The sequence below is a fragment of the Dermacentor albipictus genome, chromosome 2, assembly GCF_038994185.2.
Source record: "Dermacentor albipictus isolate Rhodes 1998 colony chromosome 2, USDA_Dalb.pri_finalv2, whole genome shotgun sequence".
Taxonomy (NCBI): domain Eukaryota; kingdom Metazoa; phylum Arthropoda; class Arachnida; order Ixodida; family Ixodidae; genus Dermacentor; species Dermacentor albipictus.
The window spans coordinates 60,985,979-61,005,833 of record NC_091822.1 but is presented as its reverse complement, the minus strand read 5'-3'; the positions used below and the strand labels follow the sequence as shown (position 1 = coordinate 61,005,833).

General features: G+C 45.4%; 1 protein-coding gene across 1 annotated transcript in view; it reads left to right on the top strand.

Annotated features, from left to right (window-relative positions):
* The window catches only part of LOC135909056 (monocarboxylate transporter 9-like), a 68,500-nt gene extending 49,005 nt beyond the window's left edge, over window positions 1-19,495 (top strand). The window contains exons 4-6 of the mRNA XM_065440906.2: window positions 13,078-13,370; window positions 15,422-16,466; window positions 19,121-19,495. Of these exons, the coding sequence (XP_065296978.2) occupies window positions 13,078-13,370; window positions 15,422-16,466; window positions 19,121-19,341 (1,559 nt within the window). The 3' untranslated portion in view covers window positions 19,342-19,495. The remainder of the gene's footprint in view (window positions 1-13,077; window positions 13,371-15,421; window positions 16,467-19,120) is intronic.
* Window positions 19,496-19,855: the final 360 nt, after the last annotated feature.

The following is a 19,855-nucleotide window of genomic DNA, read 5'->3' as shown; positions in this document are numbered from 1 at the left end:
TTTCTTGGGGCAAAGGAAAGGATAAGTCAAGATTTAGTACTTACAATGACTCTGCAGAGTGTATCAACGGCTGTCACAAAGTACAGATATATCTGCCTGTATTATATGTACAGACAGTTGTTATGTGCATTCTATGTCACCTACATGTGCACTCAAGTGTACACTCAGGTAACACATAGTACACACCCAGTTAACATCCTGCCGTAAACATAAAGGACACATCCTAGAGGCATAATAAAGGTCACTTCCTCGAGGTATACGTTAGGATGAGTAAACATGTGGTACACACAAAGTTGGCGTCCCGGAGGTCACACAAAGGACAAGGAATCATAAAGGTCACATAGGGCACAAGAAGGAAACATAAAGGCAATGACCATTTTCATAGGGGCAGTCAAGCTGCTCTGCAGCGGCTTTTTCTCTCACCCCTCATATTGTAACAAACATGGAATAATAAACGCGTATTGGATTGTACTACCTGCATTATTTCAATAGATTGCGACGATTCCAGGTAAAGATGCAACCGACGAAATAGTTTACGTAGACTAGCTCAGCAGCCTGCGGATGTAGATGACCCACTTCAGTTACAGAGCAGACTACTAACATCATTTTCTTCAATCAGAGTTCACAGATTTGTGCATGCCGAAACAGTTTTCACCTGTTCGATCAAATGGTAGCAAAACAAAAAAAAAACATGAACCTTGAGCTTCAGGTAAATTTACCAGCTTAATATCTCATACGTCTCCATTTCACTTAATTGTGCTGCCTATAGGTAGTGTCTAAAAAGTAGCATCTATGACATGTTTCCGGCGCGTGCAGTCAGGGATACTATAGTCTTCGAGGCCCGTTTCCGCCGCCCGGATGGAGTGGTCTCTGAGGCTTGGAGACAGAAACCTCCTATTGCTAAAAACGACGTCTTTGCTAAAGGCACTGCCATGCTTGACTTGGCGCACCGCGTTCCGCTAGGAATCAGCGAAAGTATTATTGTTAGCTTTCTTGTAATGCTTGCAGCTTATAACTGACATGTTTACGTGGCTCTAGCCGGAGATGCAGGTCTTCGCATGAGAAAACGTAACAAGAGTGGCTGCCCAATAAGTAGATATTTAATTAGTGTGTAATTATGAGGACTTACTAGAAAATGCCCAAAGCATGGACGTTACAGCTTGACTTTCTTGCAATTCATTGTGCAGCTCCTTGCAATATACTTGTACATTTGACACATTTCTCGACAGTATCATACACCGCAGGGACGTCTTCGTAAGCAGGCGCTTGGGGCGTTGAGACACCACGTACCCGAGCACATCAGGGTTGGAACCCCCGCGCTTAGCCGTACATGGCTTAGCCGTGCCTCAGGAAAGGGGGCCCTGGTGGTTGAAGCGATGGTGGGCATTCGGACCTTTATAGCCCCCCCTGCGGAGGCAACACATCTCTTCGGCCTCTGCTTCACATAGACGGTACCTCCAGAAATCGGCAGTCGCCTTTTCCTATCCCCCTCTTCAATCTTATTTCTTTCTTTCTTGCCTTTCATCTTTCCGGTCTTCTTTTCGCTTCTTTCCATTTCCACATTTCCAGACAGCAAGGGTTAATCTTGTGTATCGTAACCACCCTTGAATATGCATATTGGGTTATCCCAGGGTTGTGGTAGTGGCGCATACAGAACATGGTTTTCTCGCGTCGTCTTGTAGGACTACTTGATGGGTAGCTCGCCTCACTGCTGAAGGCTGGCATAAATCTACGGCAGCGCAATTTCCTATACTTGCAAATCGTCCTCAAAAGAAGGGCGCACCGATGACATTTTTCATTTCTTTGGCAAACAAAGACAAAGTTTTCCCAATACATGTATTGCACAGGGACTACACAGTAAAGACAGCGAGAAGGATTTCGCCTTTTCACATAGTAACATCACTGACAGACTCTCAAAGCAAAGGTACAAAGCCCCGAAGATGGCCAAAGGTGACCGTCTGTGGGAACTACGGGACAAGAAACAGTGTGAAATGCTTTCCAGACTAGTGTAACTCGGGGAGATCCCGGTGATCGTAACTAAACACTGCGCAATGAACCCTGTTCCAGGTGTCATTTCAGAAGATTAATTTACTGAACTGATCAAGACAGAGCTTCCGGGTGGATGGATAGGTGACATTGTAATTAATGTATAGCGGATAAAGGTGAGGAGAGAGAACAAAGAAATTCCAACAAAATATATCATACTTACATTCGACTCCAGTGTTCTGCCCGTGACCATCGAGGCAGGATACATTAACATTCGTGTCAGGCCCTGCATCCTGAACCCTCGGAGATGTTTCAAATGTCAACGATATAGCCGTGGTTCACAAAGGTGCCGAAGCCACCGAACTTGTGCGAGGTGTGGTGACCATGATCACCCCTTATACAACTGCGTTGGCACACTACATTGCACGAACTGCGACGGTGACCACGCAGCTTCTTCCCGATCTTGTCTGACATAGAAAAGAGGAAAAGAATTCATAACTAAAAAAGTAAAAGACAGCAGCTCCTTCAAGGAAGCGCGGAAACGTTTCTCATTTCCTCATACCGCAAGGTATGCTGATGCGGCGCGTAAGGGGGCAGCGCCGCAGCAGACTCCGGCTTCAGCCCGGACCACCAAAAGTGTAGCCGTGGTTGGGCCACCAGCCCCTTCAACGGGCGCTACCACCGCTGTTCCACCATCCAAGAAAGGCCCGTCAACGTCTGGGTTGGTGGCCTCAAAGGTCTCGTCTTCCGAGTCGAGGCCTTCAAGGCGAACACACCGCTCGCAAGAGCGCGTATCCAGCGCCCCGCAAGAAACGATCGACGGGACTTCCAGTCAACCGGCGCCACCAGCGCCAAAGGAGCGTCGAGAATCTCTCGACCGCTCAAAAAAAAGAGAGAGAGAGAAAAACCCCGCATCACAGGGCCCAAAAACGCCTCTGTAAGATAACTTGCCTATATTAGGCACATAGCACACATCTCTTCTGCAGTATGGACAGACAAATATTAGAGTGGAATGTTAGGGGACTTCTGCAAAATCTAGATGATGTTAAATAACTTCTTTATAACCTAAACCCAAAGTGCTGTGTGTCCAGGAAACACACTTAAAATTTAGACACATGAACTTTCTCACACAATATGCCAATTTTCAGAAAGGCCGCGATGACTTTCGCTCTTCGCCGGGCAGTATGGCTGTAATAGTTGATAAAAGTATTCTGTATAAGCAATTGCAACTCCAAACGTCCCTTGAAGCAGTTGCTGTCCGAGCACTGGTGTTCAGAAAGATGACGACCATTACTTCCGTTTACATTCCTCCCAGCTATCAAATTCACAGAACGGATTTCCAGAACCTTATTGATGAACTTCCGGAACATTATATAGTCGTAGAAGATGCAAACGTACATAGCACCCTGTGAGGAGACCCTCGTTGTTATGCCAGAGGCCGCCTAATAGAAAATTTCCTTTTTTCCTCACGTGCGTGTCTCCTCATTAAGAAAGAGCGACGTTGCACATAAAGCAGTCTACTCCATAGACATAAGCAGAGCATCAGGTACACTCATGGCGTAGCTACAGTGCAATGTCATGAAGAACCCTCACGGAAGTGATAATTTTCCGATTGTTCTAGGTTAACAAAACCAGTTGATGGCTATCCACAAATTACCAGATGGAAAGTCCATTCAGGTGACTGGACGCGGTTTCGTGTGCTTACGCAGTTCCTAGGATGATGTCCGTACCCTCACGTTGATGTTGCCAGCGTAGTTGAAGCCGCATCAATGTGCACCCCACATACTTCTAAACGACACATTCTGTGGTGGAATAAGGAATGTAAGGAAGCACACAGAAGGTAGAACAAGGCGTGGTGTCTCCTACGTGGCTCTCCAATGGGTTAGAACCTCATAAGCTTTAAACACATAAAATCACAAGGCAGGCGAACACGAAATGTTGCTAGAAGGGAGAGCTGGCAAAATTATATTTCGGGCATTATTTCACGCACGCAAGAAACAAACTTACAGAGTAACAAAATTATTAGGTCGGCCTTCTCACCATTTGCCGCTAGTTGACGATCAAGGCCAGAGACAGGAGACCAGGCCAATGCCCTTGGACGGAATTTCGAGCGTGTTTCTAGTTCACAACATTACTCCGCAGGTTTTCTGAAGCACAAATAGGTAGCATAAAGTAAGGCATTGAAACGCGAATGCAGTGGAAGTGAACAATACAACCGCCCTTTCGGTGTAGCCGAGCTCGGAGCTGCTTTGAATACTTGTGAGAAGTCTGCTGCGGGTGTCGTATCGCCGACGAAGACGTCGTAGACGCTGTCAGGCGAACAAAGGGCCACACTTGCGCGGATAGCGCGTAAATGTAACAAGACTAGGCTGAGATTGAACAGGAACTTATTTTAATAAACAGAGTAGGTGTATATATGGAGCTCCATGACGCCCCGCTACACGGTCGCATGACCAATAGAGGCGCGCTGCACCATTCGTTTGAGAAACCAAAACATTGACTGAGGGATCAGTGGCTTGACACGTAGATCCGCGACATCACACCGGGAGTTCATCGAATTATGTACCTGATGATGAAACACCGTCACCTTGATGCACAAATGGCTCTGTTTCTTTGTAATACTATGTGGGCAACAAGGAAGATTCCTTTATCATGTAAAGAGGCGGTTGTCATCCTTATCTCAAAACAGGGTAAGGATCCATCTTCTGTGGCAAGTTATCCCCCTATAGCACTAAAGAGCTGCTTCTGTAAGCTATTTAAAGAAATGATCAATCGCCGAATAGTACACTTCCGCGAATCAAAGAAATTACTTGACGTTTATCAATCTGAGAAGGCCGATTCACAAATGACCATTTCCTACGGATTGAGGCATACATTCGCGAAGCTTTTCTCCACAAAAAGTTCTTCCTAACGGTGTTCCTTCATATAGAAAAATGCTAATGACACCACCCGACGTTACAGAATTTTGCGAGCTTTCTCGTAAATTGGTATTCGTGGCAACATACTTAACCTAATAAAAAGTTGTTTATCGAATCGCGCTTTCCGTGTCAGAGTTGGCAATGCTCTTTTCAGGCCATTTATTCAGGAGACCGGGGTACCACAAGGTGGAGTACTTAAGTTTACGTTCATTTGTTCCGCTTATGTTGATGACGTACAGATGGGATTTAGATCTTGTAACTCCGCAATCTGTGAACGACAGGTTCAACTCGGTCTGAACAAAGTATCGAGATGGGCACAGGAGAAAGAATTTAAGATAAATTTCACTAAAAGCTCCTGCGTCCTCTCTTCTAGAAGTAGAGACCTGTTCCCAGACTCCCATATTGAGCTGCATGGTCAACGCTTACCTGTAAACAGAGAGCACAAATTTGAGGCAGTATTTTGGACACGAAGTGAACTTTTATTCCACACCTGAAGTACCTTAATGTTATATGCCTGAAAACCATGGACATTCTTAAAATTCTGTCACACAAAACGGGGAATAGTGAGAGGAAGTGCCTCTTGAACATGTACAATATCCTAATTTAAACACGCTTAGATTACGCGGCCATAGTAATCGGCTACTCTACCGCATTAAAGATGCTGGACCCTATCCATCATCTATGTATCCGCCTGGCAACCGGTGCCTTCAGGACAAGTCCTGTAGAAGGTTTCCACAGTGAAACTAGTGAATGGTCGCTTCATCTTCAGAGGTCGGTTCATGTACTTTCTGATAGAAGCGCAAACAATGAGCACCCCTTCTGTTCAACTGTAAATGATATGGCTAGTGCCACCCTCTTTCATAACCGACCTGCAGTAAGACAGCCCTTTTCTCTGCGTTTAAGAAACCTCAGTGAGAAATGGGTGTTCCAGTTTTTGAAAATCCTCTAATGGTTTCAGTGAAGCTGTTACCGCCGCAGCAATGGCATAATCCAGGTGTGCACATACAAATGCACTTTCTGGAGCTTCAGTCACCCAAATTTTAACACAGATTCATCAAAGTCACAAGCCGGCGTCTCTTACGCACTTATCAGCCCATAGTTTTCGGAATTCGACGCTCTACAACCTGAAAACAGTGTCTTCACGGCGGAGGCATATGCACTATTGTCGGCTACTAAAGAGATTAAGAAAACAAAGCTCCCAAAGGATGTCATATTCACAGATTCCTTAAGTGTCGTGAAAGCTTTTGCAATCGCTACAAAAATATAAAAATCCTGTCATCAACGACCGCTATTCACTGCTCTGCAGTACGCATGCATCTAACCAATAGGTTGTAATACGTTGGGTACCTGGGTTCAAGTACGTATATATATGGTAACGAGCTCACAGATAAAATTGCAACTCCCATAGCAACGAAACCTAGCAATCCGTCCATACCACTTCCTGCCACAGGCTTGAAGCCATTCCTACGCAGAAAACTCAGGAGCCATTGGCAACACTTGTAGTAAGCGCAAACATTGCATAAACTCCATGTAATTAAGCCACATTTAGGCAACTGGCATAATTAACAAAGTCACGACGTTCCGAAGTTCTATTCTGCCGCCTCAGATTAGGGCGCACATACGGTACTCAGTCATTCCTTTTGACTGGCGCTGAACCTCCTCTCTGAGGCAGATGGGGTGAAAGGCTGACCGTACTCCACGTCTTGCTCTAGTGCCTGGTAGCAGAAGCAGAACGAAAAAACACATTCTTCTGCATACACACTACATATTCCCTCACATCCGAAAAATAAACTTTTTTTTTAGACCAAAGCAGCGCCTAAGTTTTTTAGTGATGTTGTCCTACATGATACTATCTAAAGTTGTAACTTAGCGCGAATAAAAACATGGAAACAAGAAAGACGGACAAGGACACGCGCGTGTCCTTGTCCGTCTTTCTTGTTTCTGTGTTTTTATTCGCGCTAAGTTACTACTTCAAATATGGACGACCAACTAGCCCAACAGTCAACTCCTTTAGAATACATGATACTAGCCCGACAAAATCGTAGCCCTCCCTCTGTCTAGAAGGTGTTGCTCCGAGCAACCTTTTTTGTAGCGCGCATTCTTCCAGGCCCTTGTGCTCAAAAGTCACAGTGAGGCGGTAGTGCTGCTGGAAGCAGTGTATTTTCTTGTTGTTTTTTTTTACTTTCCGGAATATAATATATGGTCATCGCTCACATCAATTGTCCCTGACATTATTTTACTACTTCTATACATTGCGTGCCTTACCGGGAAAGTTTAGGCCTCTTAAAAGCCACGTTACGTCGGACACTTGTCATTCACCGCGTCATCGACTTCGCCATAACATTCTTTGGCGTTCATTGGCCATACCTGGCCCTCGTGCCAAAAAAAAAATACCATACATCATCAGTCTATTATAATTCGGGACTGGAGGGGTTACTGAGAACGTGAAATGGCAATGTATAAGCGTTAATTTGCCACTTTAATAGGCAGGAAACTAGAATAAATGATAAATAGACGAAACAGGGAATAGCCCACGAGTAGAAGTCGGCCTCATGAAGTTGTGAAGGAGTGTGTTCATCTAGGCCACCTAATTACAGTTCACCAAGACCATAATAAAGATTTCAGATCAATAAAATTGTGTTGGAGCACGTATGATTTACCCATGCCCTTGAACATCAGTGTTCGTAAAATTGGATTTAATGGCGCTAGAGCAACTTAGGTTATGCGGCGCGAGCCACCAGGTTTTACAAGATCAGTAAAAAAAGCGGCGAAAACTGTGTTGCTCTAAAGCTTGTTCACAAGATATGTTTTATTGAATTAGTTTAGGACTTCCGTCAGAGCTTCAAATGGACCATGTCCTAAAAAAATTGGGGGGCCAAGGTATGCGTAAGTTGCATAATTCTTGAAAATATGTTGATGTTTAATTGTGTTAAGAACTGTGGACATGTGCTTGTTGCTCATTTCAAAGTAAAAGAAAAAACGTGGATCAGGTGTGTGGAGCCCAATTCTAAGTGGACATGAAATTATTTGAATGAATTGTTCTTGGTGGTGGCAAGTCTTCCATTCCCTAGGCACCGGTTCAGTCAGGTGTAGCTTGTTTCTCGCACAAGAGTCCCACTCGTGCTGCCATTTTGACGCGAACACCTTCCAAATTGCTCGAATGCTGTCTTTGATTGGAATACTTGTCTTTGTTATGCTTTGGTGCGCTGTCAGATGCGCATTGATCCGCCTTTTTATTGCCTGTGAAGCGCTGAATTAACACTGACTTCACATCTTCATCCTCGACCGTTTGTGTTTCGTCTTTGTTCGTGTTGTTTGCAAACGCTAGCGCAAAAAAAAAGGCGTAACTTCACCAACTAGCCCAATTTCAATATTTGCTAACGTTTATCACCTGGACTTCTTTAACGATGGGAGAGGGGGTGTGGGTAGTAGGGGTGAAAGATTAAGTCCATGAAAGGCTTATTTTTACTGATGCACAATTTGATACGATACCGACAGCATGCCTTCCAGTAAATGAAGACCAATTCATGAAAGGAAAATGGTGTTCCAAGTCTTTTATCTCTTAACCACTATCTCTCTTCAGGCCTTGTGGCTGGAGCACTAATTAAAACCTTCGGAGTACGCTATACCATCGTCCTTGGTGGCATTATGATGTCCATCGGATTCGGCGTGTCATTCTTTGCTACTTCAACGCTGTTCATCGTGCTTACAGTGGGAGTGGTAACAGGTAAGTTTATCTAGTCTACTGTACTCGGGAAACGTGTATAAACGAATGGGCACTCGCAGAACACCACGTTCACGGTACGTCTGTCAAGTGAAATAAAGCGCTTACCAGCATGGAAAACACCTCCCATGCTTCGTATCCTCGTCGTGTCCTTCGTCCTTATGTCTCGCTCATCGGCCTTTGAGCATGTCGTCTTAATCAACATATTAAAGAAAAATTCGAGAGACACACTAAATCAACTTAGATTGATCAAGTACTGTCTTTAGAAGCTAACCTTCGTTAATGTCGCAATGACTTACTGATAGTTATAAGGAGAAAATGAGTCAAAGTTCTATTTTTCGAATTTCACGCCGTAATCCCAGCGCCGAGACGTCAGTGTGACCACACTGATTTCAAGATATATTTTGGTATTTGGTCTGATGTGCCTTTGTAAATGTTCTTGAAACCTGCTGCTTGCGGTCTTTGGCTCCTTCGGAATACAATGCAGTCCACCATCGCTGATAACAATAGATTGACTAGGCCCTAGCAGATGCCGTCAAAATCCGTGACATCACAGCGTTATGGTGCGGTAACTTCAAGGTGGTGGCAGCAGCCGTCTTTTGTTCTCGCGTCTTTTAGCACTTACAAGGTCTCTTCTCATAATAAGAATGCGCTTTCCGGCATTGAGAATGGCTATTTGCAAACACAGCTCAAGTTTTTGTTTTTTCTCTTTAGTGCCCCTTTAAAGGGACACTAAAGTGAAAAATGATTTCTTCTGCATCAGTAAATTACCTTTCTACAATACCAAAAACACAACTCTTACAATGATAAGACGTTTGGTGAGCCAGAAAAAGCGCAAGAACGAAATACGGGTGGCTACGCCTACTCAAGTTCCCGCAGCTGGGGGCTGTGACATCTTGGATTTTGATGGCAACTTATAGGGCCTACTAAATATATGTCGCGGTACAGATTGACTACGATGTGTTCTAAAGGAACCAAATATTAAGCATGGCTAGTTTTGGGAACTTTTATTCAGCCAACGCGGCCCAAATGCGAAAACATACTTTGGAATCCCTGACGTCACGCTGACGTACCGGCGCTGGGGTTTCGGCGCGAAATTGAAGTACTGATACTTGTACCTTCATTTTCTCATCTAATAATCAAACTATTTTTTCAAATGACTGCGTGCAGGGTTCTCAAACAATGATTCATTAGTCTAAACTGATTTATTATTTCGCTTTAGTGTCCCTTTAAGTTAAAGTTCTGCGCCCGTGCTGGATACCTAGCCATGTAGGAACAGTAATAGGTCGGTAGTCGGTAGATCGATGTATCTAACCTAACGCAACACATTTAACAGCCTTGACAATAAAACTAGCAAATCACCATTCAGAAAAGCTCACACAGGAAAAATCCCGCCCATGTTTCTCCAGGAATATATTGGAAACACCCTATAAAGACTAGAGCACCCCTATTGCAAACGATATTGGGCGGTGATTTTAATTACCCTGGTATAAATTGAACAACGTCCTCTCTGAACTCTTCGGCTAATTGTCGCGATCGTTCCCACTTTCTTCACGCAATGAGGATGCTCGATTTGGTTCAACTGGCACTCGAGCCGACTAGAGGCGAACATGTTCTATATTTGTTATATATAAATACGCCAGGCAAAGCACGCACAAACGTACTTAAGAGAAAAAGTGACCACATATTCGTTCACTGTACACTGCCACTCTCTTTCGAACAAAGTCTACTGTCACACCACAGATACTACACTATTCCAGGGCTGACACTACACAACTAAACCGAATGTTGGGTAAGTTTGCCCCCGTATTCTAAGACACGTTCAACACCCGCACAACAAATGAGGACTGGATTGTCGTGCGTGATAAAACAAAGGAAACTGAACTTACTTGTATTCCTAAAATAGCCACTAAAACCAGAATAGATACACCATGCTCCACGCGAGATGTTAAAAAATGTCTTGACAGAAAAAAGAGAGCATACCTAAGAGCGCACAAAACAAATATTACCAGTGATTGGCAAAATATACAAAGAGGAATACGTTATTGCTGAGACAGCAAATAATGGGGCTAAATATACCTTTTCTTTAATTATGCGTTAGGTAACTTGTTAAAAACTAGGCCTACAAAATTTTGGCGACTGATTTATCCTAAAGAAGAACTTGCAGCTCATCGAATAAACGACGAAAGCGGTAACGCTGTCCTCGGAGGAACCACAGCCGATGTATATAAAAACTATTTTTCTGAAGTTTTCACTAATGAGTCTCTTTTCAGGCTTTTTTGAGGAGACGAATTCAGCTTTTCATCACCTGTGTGCACAGGTAACAATAAGAGTACCAAGCGTAGCGCGTGCTGTTGAACGGTTGCCACTTAATTCAAACCCTGGTCCTGGCGGCGTCGAAAGTAAGCTTCTAAAAGTTACAAAGCATGTTTCCTCCATTTCAGCGTCGCTCATCCTTCAGCAGTCCTTCTAGAGAGCGAGCATTCCTGATGACTGGAAAATGGTGCATGCCATTCTCATATTCAAATCCGGCAATTGCACAAGTCCTAACAATTGCCGATCGATATCACTGACCTCTATTTGCAGCAAACTGTTAGAACACATTCTTTTCTCGGACATTATGACCAGTTAAATATAAACAGTTTACTTTTACATAGTCAAAATCTTGTCAAATACAAGTGCTCGAACTAGCTACAGACCTTCATGACTACATACATGAGGAAAAACACACAGACGCAATATTCATTGATTTTGGAAAAGCTTTTAATCATGTTCCGCATAACGAACTACTGCAGAATATCGATAACCTAGAATTAGCTTCTAACAGAACCGGTTGTATTGCCGAATTCTTAAAACTAATAAATATCAACGAGTTGTTCTTAAGTTCTTAAGGAACATACATCTGGAACAACGCATGTCCGCTCAGGCTTACCACAGGTGTCACTTCTGGGACCATTGCTTTTCTTGTTTACATTAATGATTTAACGAATAACATCGGTTCTAAAATGAGATTTTTTACTGACGACTGCGTCACTTGCAGGCAGATATTGACTCCCGAGGGCGTCACTGTCTTATAAACGGACCTAGTCTAACTCAGCCAGTGGTGTAAGTTCTGCCACATGGAGTATAACGTATAAAAAACAAATCTTATGACTTTTCTACACTTACCAATACTCCTATAAACGCTTACACAATAGACAATAAAGTCATAAAGAGAGTGCAAAATTTCAAATACCTGGGCGCCTATTTAAGTACATATCTAACTTGGCATACACACATAGCATACATAACTAAAAAAGCGTTTAAGAAATTCAGATTAAATAAACATCGTTTCTGTCCTGCCAACTAAGGAACGAAGCTTCACGCTTAGCCATCTCTCACTATGTCTTTATTAAAATATCTGTTGAAAATATGGTAACCGAGTACTTTACAGCACCGCATAGAGTCAGTACAGAATAAGGCGGTAGGATTCATACTTTCCTCACACTCACCGTACGTAAGCATATCATTGTTAAAAACCAGCATCAACATTTCCGCCCTGAACACCGGACACAAATATTCGCATTTAACATTCTTTTATTCTTCATATTACGGTGAGACAGCATTTGCAACCAATCGCATTAAGCCAGCACATCGCATTTCGTCCAGGCGAGGTCATGGACATGAAGTGCAACCTTTATTTGCTCTAACACTAAAATATCAATGTCTTCCTTTAGTGCAATCCATAAACGAATGGAATGCGTTAACAGAAAATATTGTCGCTTGCACTAAAGGGGTTACTTTTCAAAGGCAGCTTCTGGAGCATCTCCATCAGTAACAGCTGCTTGTATGTTAATGCGTTTCTTAGATTTCTATACCATTTTATTTTATTTTATTCCTGCTGTTTTTACTCCTGTACATTTATGTGTGTCACTCAACCTTCACATTGTAATACGCAGAAATTGTAATACTGTATTACCATTTTCGGGATTCATATCCCGGCAATCATTTCTTTTCTTTTTTATTATTGGTATTTATGCACATTTAGAATTGTGTAACATTTCTCTCATTACGCCTGATTTACTCACGAATAGCATTCTGAATGTGTCATTAAACTTCCTTTATACCACGGTGTTTATACATGTTACCCAATTCAAGTCCGTTTTCTTTATTTGTTTTTGTGTTTTCTGCTATTTGTTCAGGTATTCTTATATTTGACACAAAGATTTGGTATTGCCCCCCCCCCCCCCCATGTAATGCCCTATAGGGCCTTTAGGGCGCCTGCTAAAGAAATGAATAAATAAAATATAGTTTTGTGTGAAATTAATATCATCGTCCTTTCCTTGCTGTCTATAACGAATTCGGCAATGCAACACCCAGCAATTTAGGACACAAGACGTCGACTCTTGCTTCCCGTTAAACGACCGATCAGATGCACAATATCCTCGTTCATTTCCTCGCTGCTTAAAGGAGCCGGTCACGGCATAATCACCAGCTGCTCCATCGTGGCCGTGACCCAATACTTCGACAAGCGGCGCGGCATCGCTCTGGGCCTGAACCTGGCCGGCCCCCCAATGACGTCACTGGTGGTTCCAAAGCTGCTCGAATGGTTGCTGAGCGAGTACGGACTGCGCGGCACCTTTCTTCTGCTGGGCGGCTGCCTGGTCAACGTGCCGGTTCTGGGAATCCTGCTACGCAACCCTCCGTGGGAGAAGAACATCCGGGACGCTTCGGCTGCACTGGACCAAGGCTCCCTCACTCAGGTGAACTAAAAGGGGACAAGCGGAGACGTTCGCTGCGGTGACCCGCACGGTGGTGGTGGGTGACTTTATTAAAAAGATGCTTCAGGGCTTGCTTTGACCCCATCTCCTACGGCATAGAATCTAGGGCAAGTACCATGATGAAAAAGAAAAGGAGCGAGTTATGATGAGAACCGCATACCCATGCTCAGAGGCTTCCTTGATCACTAAAGGCGCGGATATAGTCTGGCGTATGTGGGCGCTCCACAATGTAGCGTCGCGCCGCAGCCAGTGTGACCGGCGGCATTCGGCGACGGGCGTGGTTTGACGCGGTCGTCGCGTGAATAGAACACGCCGTATCTCACGCCAGGGCAGCTAGACCAGAGTACGTGGCGCGCTATCTCTGCAGGCTGGCAGCATGGCAGCATGTTGGCCTACAGTTCGGTTGCATTTGAAGAGACAGCGCTTAGTTTGCGCCTTCACCAAACCAAAGAATTAGGCGGCAGCTACTGAAGCGGTTGATGTGCTAAAAACATTTTTTATAATTTTTAGGCTCCGAAAATCGCATTAAGGTCCTAGTTAAGAAATATTCAATTATGTGGCCAAGAATTCTACATTTATTCCCACGAGTGAAACGGCATAGAGTCAGTTACGAGGTTAGAGGCAGTCTTTTCTTTTCCTACATATTTTCATTGCAGCTATATCGAACCCTCCGTAGCTCTGAATCCTTTGAACTACCATGCACAGCACTACGTGGCATCATCGTTGTATGTTGTTTTAGATCGCAGCTCTTAAGCCTTCGTTCCGGCGTTTCGCACCGGCGTCGTCCCTCGGCGTAACCAAACGAACGAGCGGAGCGCAGCAAGGTATGAAAGACGGCGATAGCGGAGAGAGCGCGAGAAGAAAAGCGGAGGAGGACGGTATGCGCCTAAAGCGTACGAAGAATAATTTCGGGCCGAACCACTAATATGGTGACGGACTAGCCAGCGAAGCTGTAGATCACAGACCGAGCAACTATGGCCAACCTCCGTGTCCAGAAACATTCTCTTGAATTTGGAATTTGCCCGGGTGAAGCTCCAAGGAGGTGACCACTCACGCTTCTGCCACTTAGACGCAGACTCGAAAGACTTAGCTAGATGCTTACGAGCGGCCTCTAGTGCGCGATCTTCATCGGTAGCTTGCGCTCGACGCCAGTGATTATTAGACTCTCACATCTGCTCTAGCTGACATTTTTCGGAGGCAGTAACTGGCCGCTTTCGCACGGGCACGTTGTCGTTGGTTTTAGTCGTATCTCTGCTGTCGACGCCTGTCCTCGTACTTCGCTTGTTCTTCGGCCGTGCACACATTGCGTGGTCTTCCAGCTTTTCCCATTTTTGCTAGAGCTGCAACTGTTGCAATTGTCTACCTCTGCAATACACAATCTGGTTCTTACACACCGCGGTGCTTACCGCGGCGCACACCCCCGTGTTTTCCCGCTACAACTGCTGCGCCGTTGTATTGAGGGCAGACGACAGCAGACGCAGTCGGCAGCAACAGGTCGGCCTGAGTGGTGCGCCTCTAGCCCATAAATTGACGCTTGGATGGGGTCGGGGGAACTGCGCATGCAAAGCAAGTTAGGTACATAAAGGAATGTGGGCATAAAGAAAACGATAATGAGACAGCTTCAGTTTACTGTTCACGTTCGGTGCAACATATATGCACGCACATTTCACGGAGTATCCAGAAATACGGGAAGTGGTCAACAGTATGAAGAAGCGCGGTCAAAAAGTGTCTGTGACGTGCGCTAATTGCAGAGCATTTGTCGCCACGGGCGCGCTTGAGTGAAAAGTCTTGAACACGACTGTGCATGGCTATATACTTTAGGACGCCAATTATATACTGTTTCATTATTTCAAATCACAGCCTTTTCAATAAAGTATTGTTCACCAAAGCCATCAATATGTTCCTATTTGCACGTAAGACACGGCGCGCTCATGTGGTCAATATAGCAGCTACTTCTGCCCCATTTCTATTCTGTTGTAATTTTTGCACTTTTATTGCGCTTAGTCATGAAGGACACATTTGTGGATTCGCAGGTGGCTAATGGTGGCACTCAGCGCGTCTCCATGGTCTGTAACAACAACGATGTCAAGGTTCCCGGCAGAATCAGCGTGGAAATAGACCCGATCCCGGCGCGCGGAAGGCGGCGATCGACAGTGATCAGCGTCACGAAACCCACTGAAGTGCGGCAGAGCACGACTATCAGCGTGCGCCGACTTATGGTCGCCGACGTGGTTAGGAGAGGAACAGCGTCAAACGTGAACGCCGACCGGGACTTTTCTGGCAATCTACGTTCACCGACGCCTGAGCACCGTCCTTCCATCGCATCCAGACGAAGTAGTACGTTTGCCAGCAGCGTCGGCGAAGCGCCGCCAAGCGAGGTGTCTTCCATCGCTCCGACGGTTTCGCCAAGGAACGCAGCAATGGAGAGAAGGGGAACCATGATGAGTGTCGCTGGATCCATGTTTGCCGCCAAACGGCTGTCGTTGAACCGGGGGGATGCGTTCTCGCGAAGAGGAACGGTGATAAGCGTGACCTGTCCGTCTGGACTCGGAAACCTGCAGGAGACGACTGTCGAGGTGACCGCAGTCGAAGCACGGTCCTCCGCCCTGAGCAGCCTCAGGGAAGTGCTGTGCGCGCCGCGGATGTATTTCCACACCTTGAGCTTCTTCACGTACGTCTTCTTCATGGACTCGTACCTCGCAGTCATGTTCGATCTCGGCGAGGACATTGGCGTCCCGGTCAGCGAGTCAGTCCTCGCCCTGACGGTCCTCTCAGCTATGGATACCGTCGGCCGGTTTTTCGTACCATTCCTGAGCGACTACGGACTCGCATCGACAGCGTCGTTGATTACTGCGTGCTACCTCTCGCTTACCGTCATTTCGGCCCTGATACCATTGGTCGCGGGAAAGCTTGTCTTTTTGGCCGTGTCTGCGATTCTGGGACTACCCGGAGGCTACATCCTTGTTGGCACATCCGAACGCATCTCTACAGAGCTGGGGACTGATAACCTCCCAATGGCCTACGGAGTGCTGGTACTCGTCACTGCCGTGGGAAGCTTTGTTCGGCCACCTGTAGTAGGTAAGTCGAACTCTTACACGGAGTAATGGCTAGGTCTAAAGATACATACGGTCTGATGGCTAACCAACAAAGACCAAAGATGGCGTTTGCTGCGCTTGCAATACTGATCTTACTGCGACACGAGTGATGTAGTGCTAACGAATACCTTCTACGTTAATTAACCTGATCCATTCCGCTCCATGAATTGGGACGCACTGTAACTGCATTTGCGTATATTTATTTCCGCATTCCCTACATGCCATAACATCGCAAAACGAATATCGATTAAAGTGTTTTCTCGAAACTAACACCTAGGCACAACTCCTGGCCAGTCCTTCCCACAATACAAACTACACTCACTGATCTCTCCTCGATAACCAAACGCTCTTGCCTACTACAAAACTATTTACGTGATGCATTATTAAAAAGCCCGTCCATAAAAATGAAATGGTTCAACCTTAGGATTGAGAAAGAATTTCGGGTAAATGATGACATGCAGCATGGCTTATACTGAAAAGTCACAGTGCTGCCCTCTTCTTCATAGTAGCTTCTTTGCATTGATTTATCGTCAGCGTCAAAGAGTTTGCCGTTCATGTGACCACAATAGTTCTTCAACAAAATGTTAGCACTGCAACATAACACATATCTCATGACAACTTCACTGGTGTGCCCTTCTTCACATTCAGGACACATGTATTTATTCCAGTCTAGATTAGGCTCTAAACGAATAATTTCGCTTTCGACGCATTATTACATACAGTACCGCAGTCCACATATTTACAACACCTCAAATGAGTTTAGCAATGAAGATACAAAACATTAGTACAGTTATTTACAAAGAAACAGCTGCCTTATTCCGCAGAATTCCAGCTTTTCTCTTCTTTGCCTTAGCATTGGCACCCAATATTCTGTCATTGATCTTGCGGAAACATGAACGCATGATTTTTTGGTCCCGCTTTGTAATTTCTCCAGCAATTGGGCACGCAGCACTTATTAGGCATATCCTGGCATGAACATAATCCATATTCCGCGGCAATGGAGGCTTGCCGGACACACAACCGCAATCGCAGCACAAGCCCAGAGACTACATGCACGGTTCACGTCCAGAAAGAAAGTGCGCTCGGAAGCATGTCGCAGCATGCCAGGACTTTTCTAACCCCGAAGCTATCCAAGGAGCGGCAGGGTTCCCGGAACTAATCGAATTGTTATCGCCGTTGTTAGAGCACCCAAAGCCGACAAATTTGATGTATCAATTTATATCTTACGTAAAAGTGGTAGTTTCTTTACACGGGTTTTGCTAAATTGCTGCTCACATATTAGTGGTATATATGACGACCTACTGTAATACATCAATTTTTTGTCCGCCTTAGATGTACAATAGTACATCTAAGGCGGACAACATTGATGCGGATCCATACGGAGATTCAATTGACGGAATCGTGATATCGCGTTTGATTGCCGAGTTACAGGGCTATAAACTTGATAATATCGTTCTATGAAATTTTTTTGGTTTTCAACAATATTTATCAAAACATCGACGGCCTAAATCGAAAATTTCCTCTGAACAGTCACTGGATGTTGCCTTTTTAAGTGGAACAAACATCATCAAAAATTGCTGCAGTGGTTGCCGTAAAAACAATTTCTTCTTTCCAGCGTTTTGAGATATTAGAGAGGTTTAGAATAGGGGCCCCAATAGTTCGGGGCCCCATAGAGCTTTGCGGGTGTTAGCGTTAGGGCACGCAGGAGTGAAGAGATTTAAAATAGAGTTTTACGCTTGCGGATAGGGTCTTGCGCTGACAGCGCCACTACGGTGTCAAAGAAACGTTATTAAAAATAATTAAACAAAATATACAATTTTATGATAGTAATAGTAATTTTGACTTGCGTGTATTCGCGTTTAATTACAATTTAGAGGTTATCCTGTAAGCAGCAAACAATTGGTTGCGCTTAGTTTTGAGCAAACCAACTTTACGTGCCTTCACCAGCCAAGCTTAGTCGTGTTAGGCCTACGAGCCATAAAATCCACAATCGAATTCAGAATCAGCAGCGCCTGATGAATCAATCGTCATAACACATGCTAGTTGTGAGAGCGATAACCGTAGTCACTTGTCCTAGCTTGCGAACTTCACGCGTTACCCCGAATCGAACCCAGTTTAGTGCTATATAGGTTAGAGCCGTCGCTTCGATGGGTGCCGCCATGTTTGCTGACGCAAAGCTTTTGCGTTCCCAACGCAAAACCCAAACGCAGTTAGCGTCTCGCGCATGCGCAGTGGCTTCGACGCTATTTCGTTGGGGCCCCAAAGTGTTTGGGGCCCCTATTCTAATACTCTCTATTAGGTCTCCGAGCTAAAGCTTCCCCTTAATGCTCAGTGGTAGGACGCAATGGCGCGCCACCAATGCACTCTCTAAAGCCCCTTTTAGCAATCTCGAATGCCGCGCAAAAGGAGAGGGTCTTGGCGGGCGCGCCACCAGATGGCACGCCGTATCTAGAGGAAAACCCGACAGAGGAACCCGGCTGCGGTACATGGCTTATACATGACGCCTCTCGGTGGTGGCAATATGGTGCGTCACTACATTGCTTGAATGCTAATCGCATTAACGTCGACAGTCATAGTAAGATGGGTTCTGCCGAATTTTTTTGTTTTTTGTTAATATCGCAAACTCACATTTTTCAGGTGCCTTCCGCGACACGATCGGCTCGTACGACGGACTCTTTCAACTGATGGCAGGAATGCTTGCCCTCGCGCTGCTCTTCAACATCGGGCTCTGGATCAACGGCCGGCCATCTTCGAAAAAAAGCAGAACGACGGCACCTGCGCAGGACAGGGGTGCGCACGTCTCCACCGGCGAACCCCTGCCCACTCTGGCGGAAGTGGTCGATAGCACGACGCTGTAGGGGCGCGCGGACATGCAACTCTGAGCACGAGACAATGTCGCGTAGGACGAAGTGGCAGTGGGACATCAAGAATCGCTGCGTTGCGCCCTCGTGCACGTTGCTTAGAGCCTCATATGATGGGAACCATATCTCGTATGACCACGCAGATGTTGCCCCGTATTCCCTAGACACTACACTCTAAGAAGAAATCCGGGGAAAACGGGAGTAACTGGGCAGTTCGTCCTAAAAAGGGCGCTTTCGTCCCTCAAGGGAGTAACTGCATGGATGTGCGTGCCGTGTGCAAATTTTGGAGAGTAAGTGTTTAGTCCCTGGTGGGAAAGAGAGCAACGGGAGGACGAACAGCAACAGTTACTCCCCATGCGCTCCGCTGTTTTCGTCGGTGTCGTGGAGTGATGCGGCAAAAGCTGTATTGTCTATAAATCGTGAATAGTTCGAAGTTAGTGCACTGTCTATTGAACTACATGCAAAGCAGCACTTTGCCTCTTCGTGAGAAAATTGCGTGAAACTTAAAGTT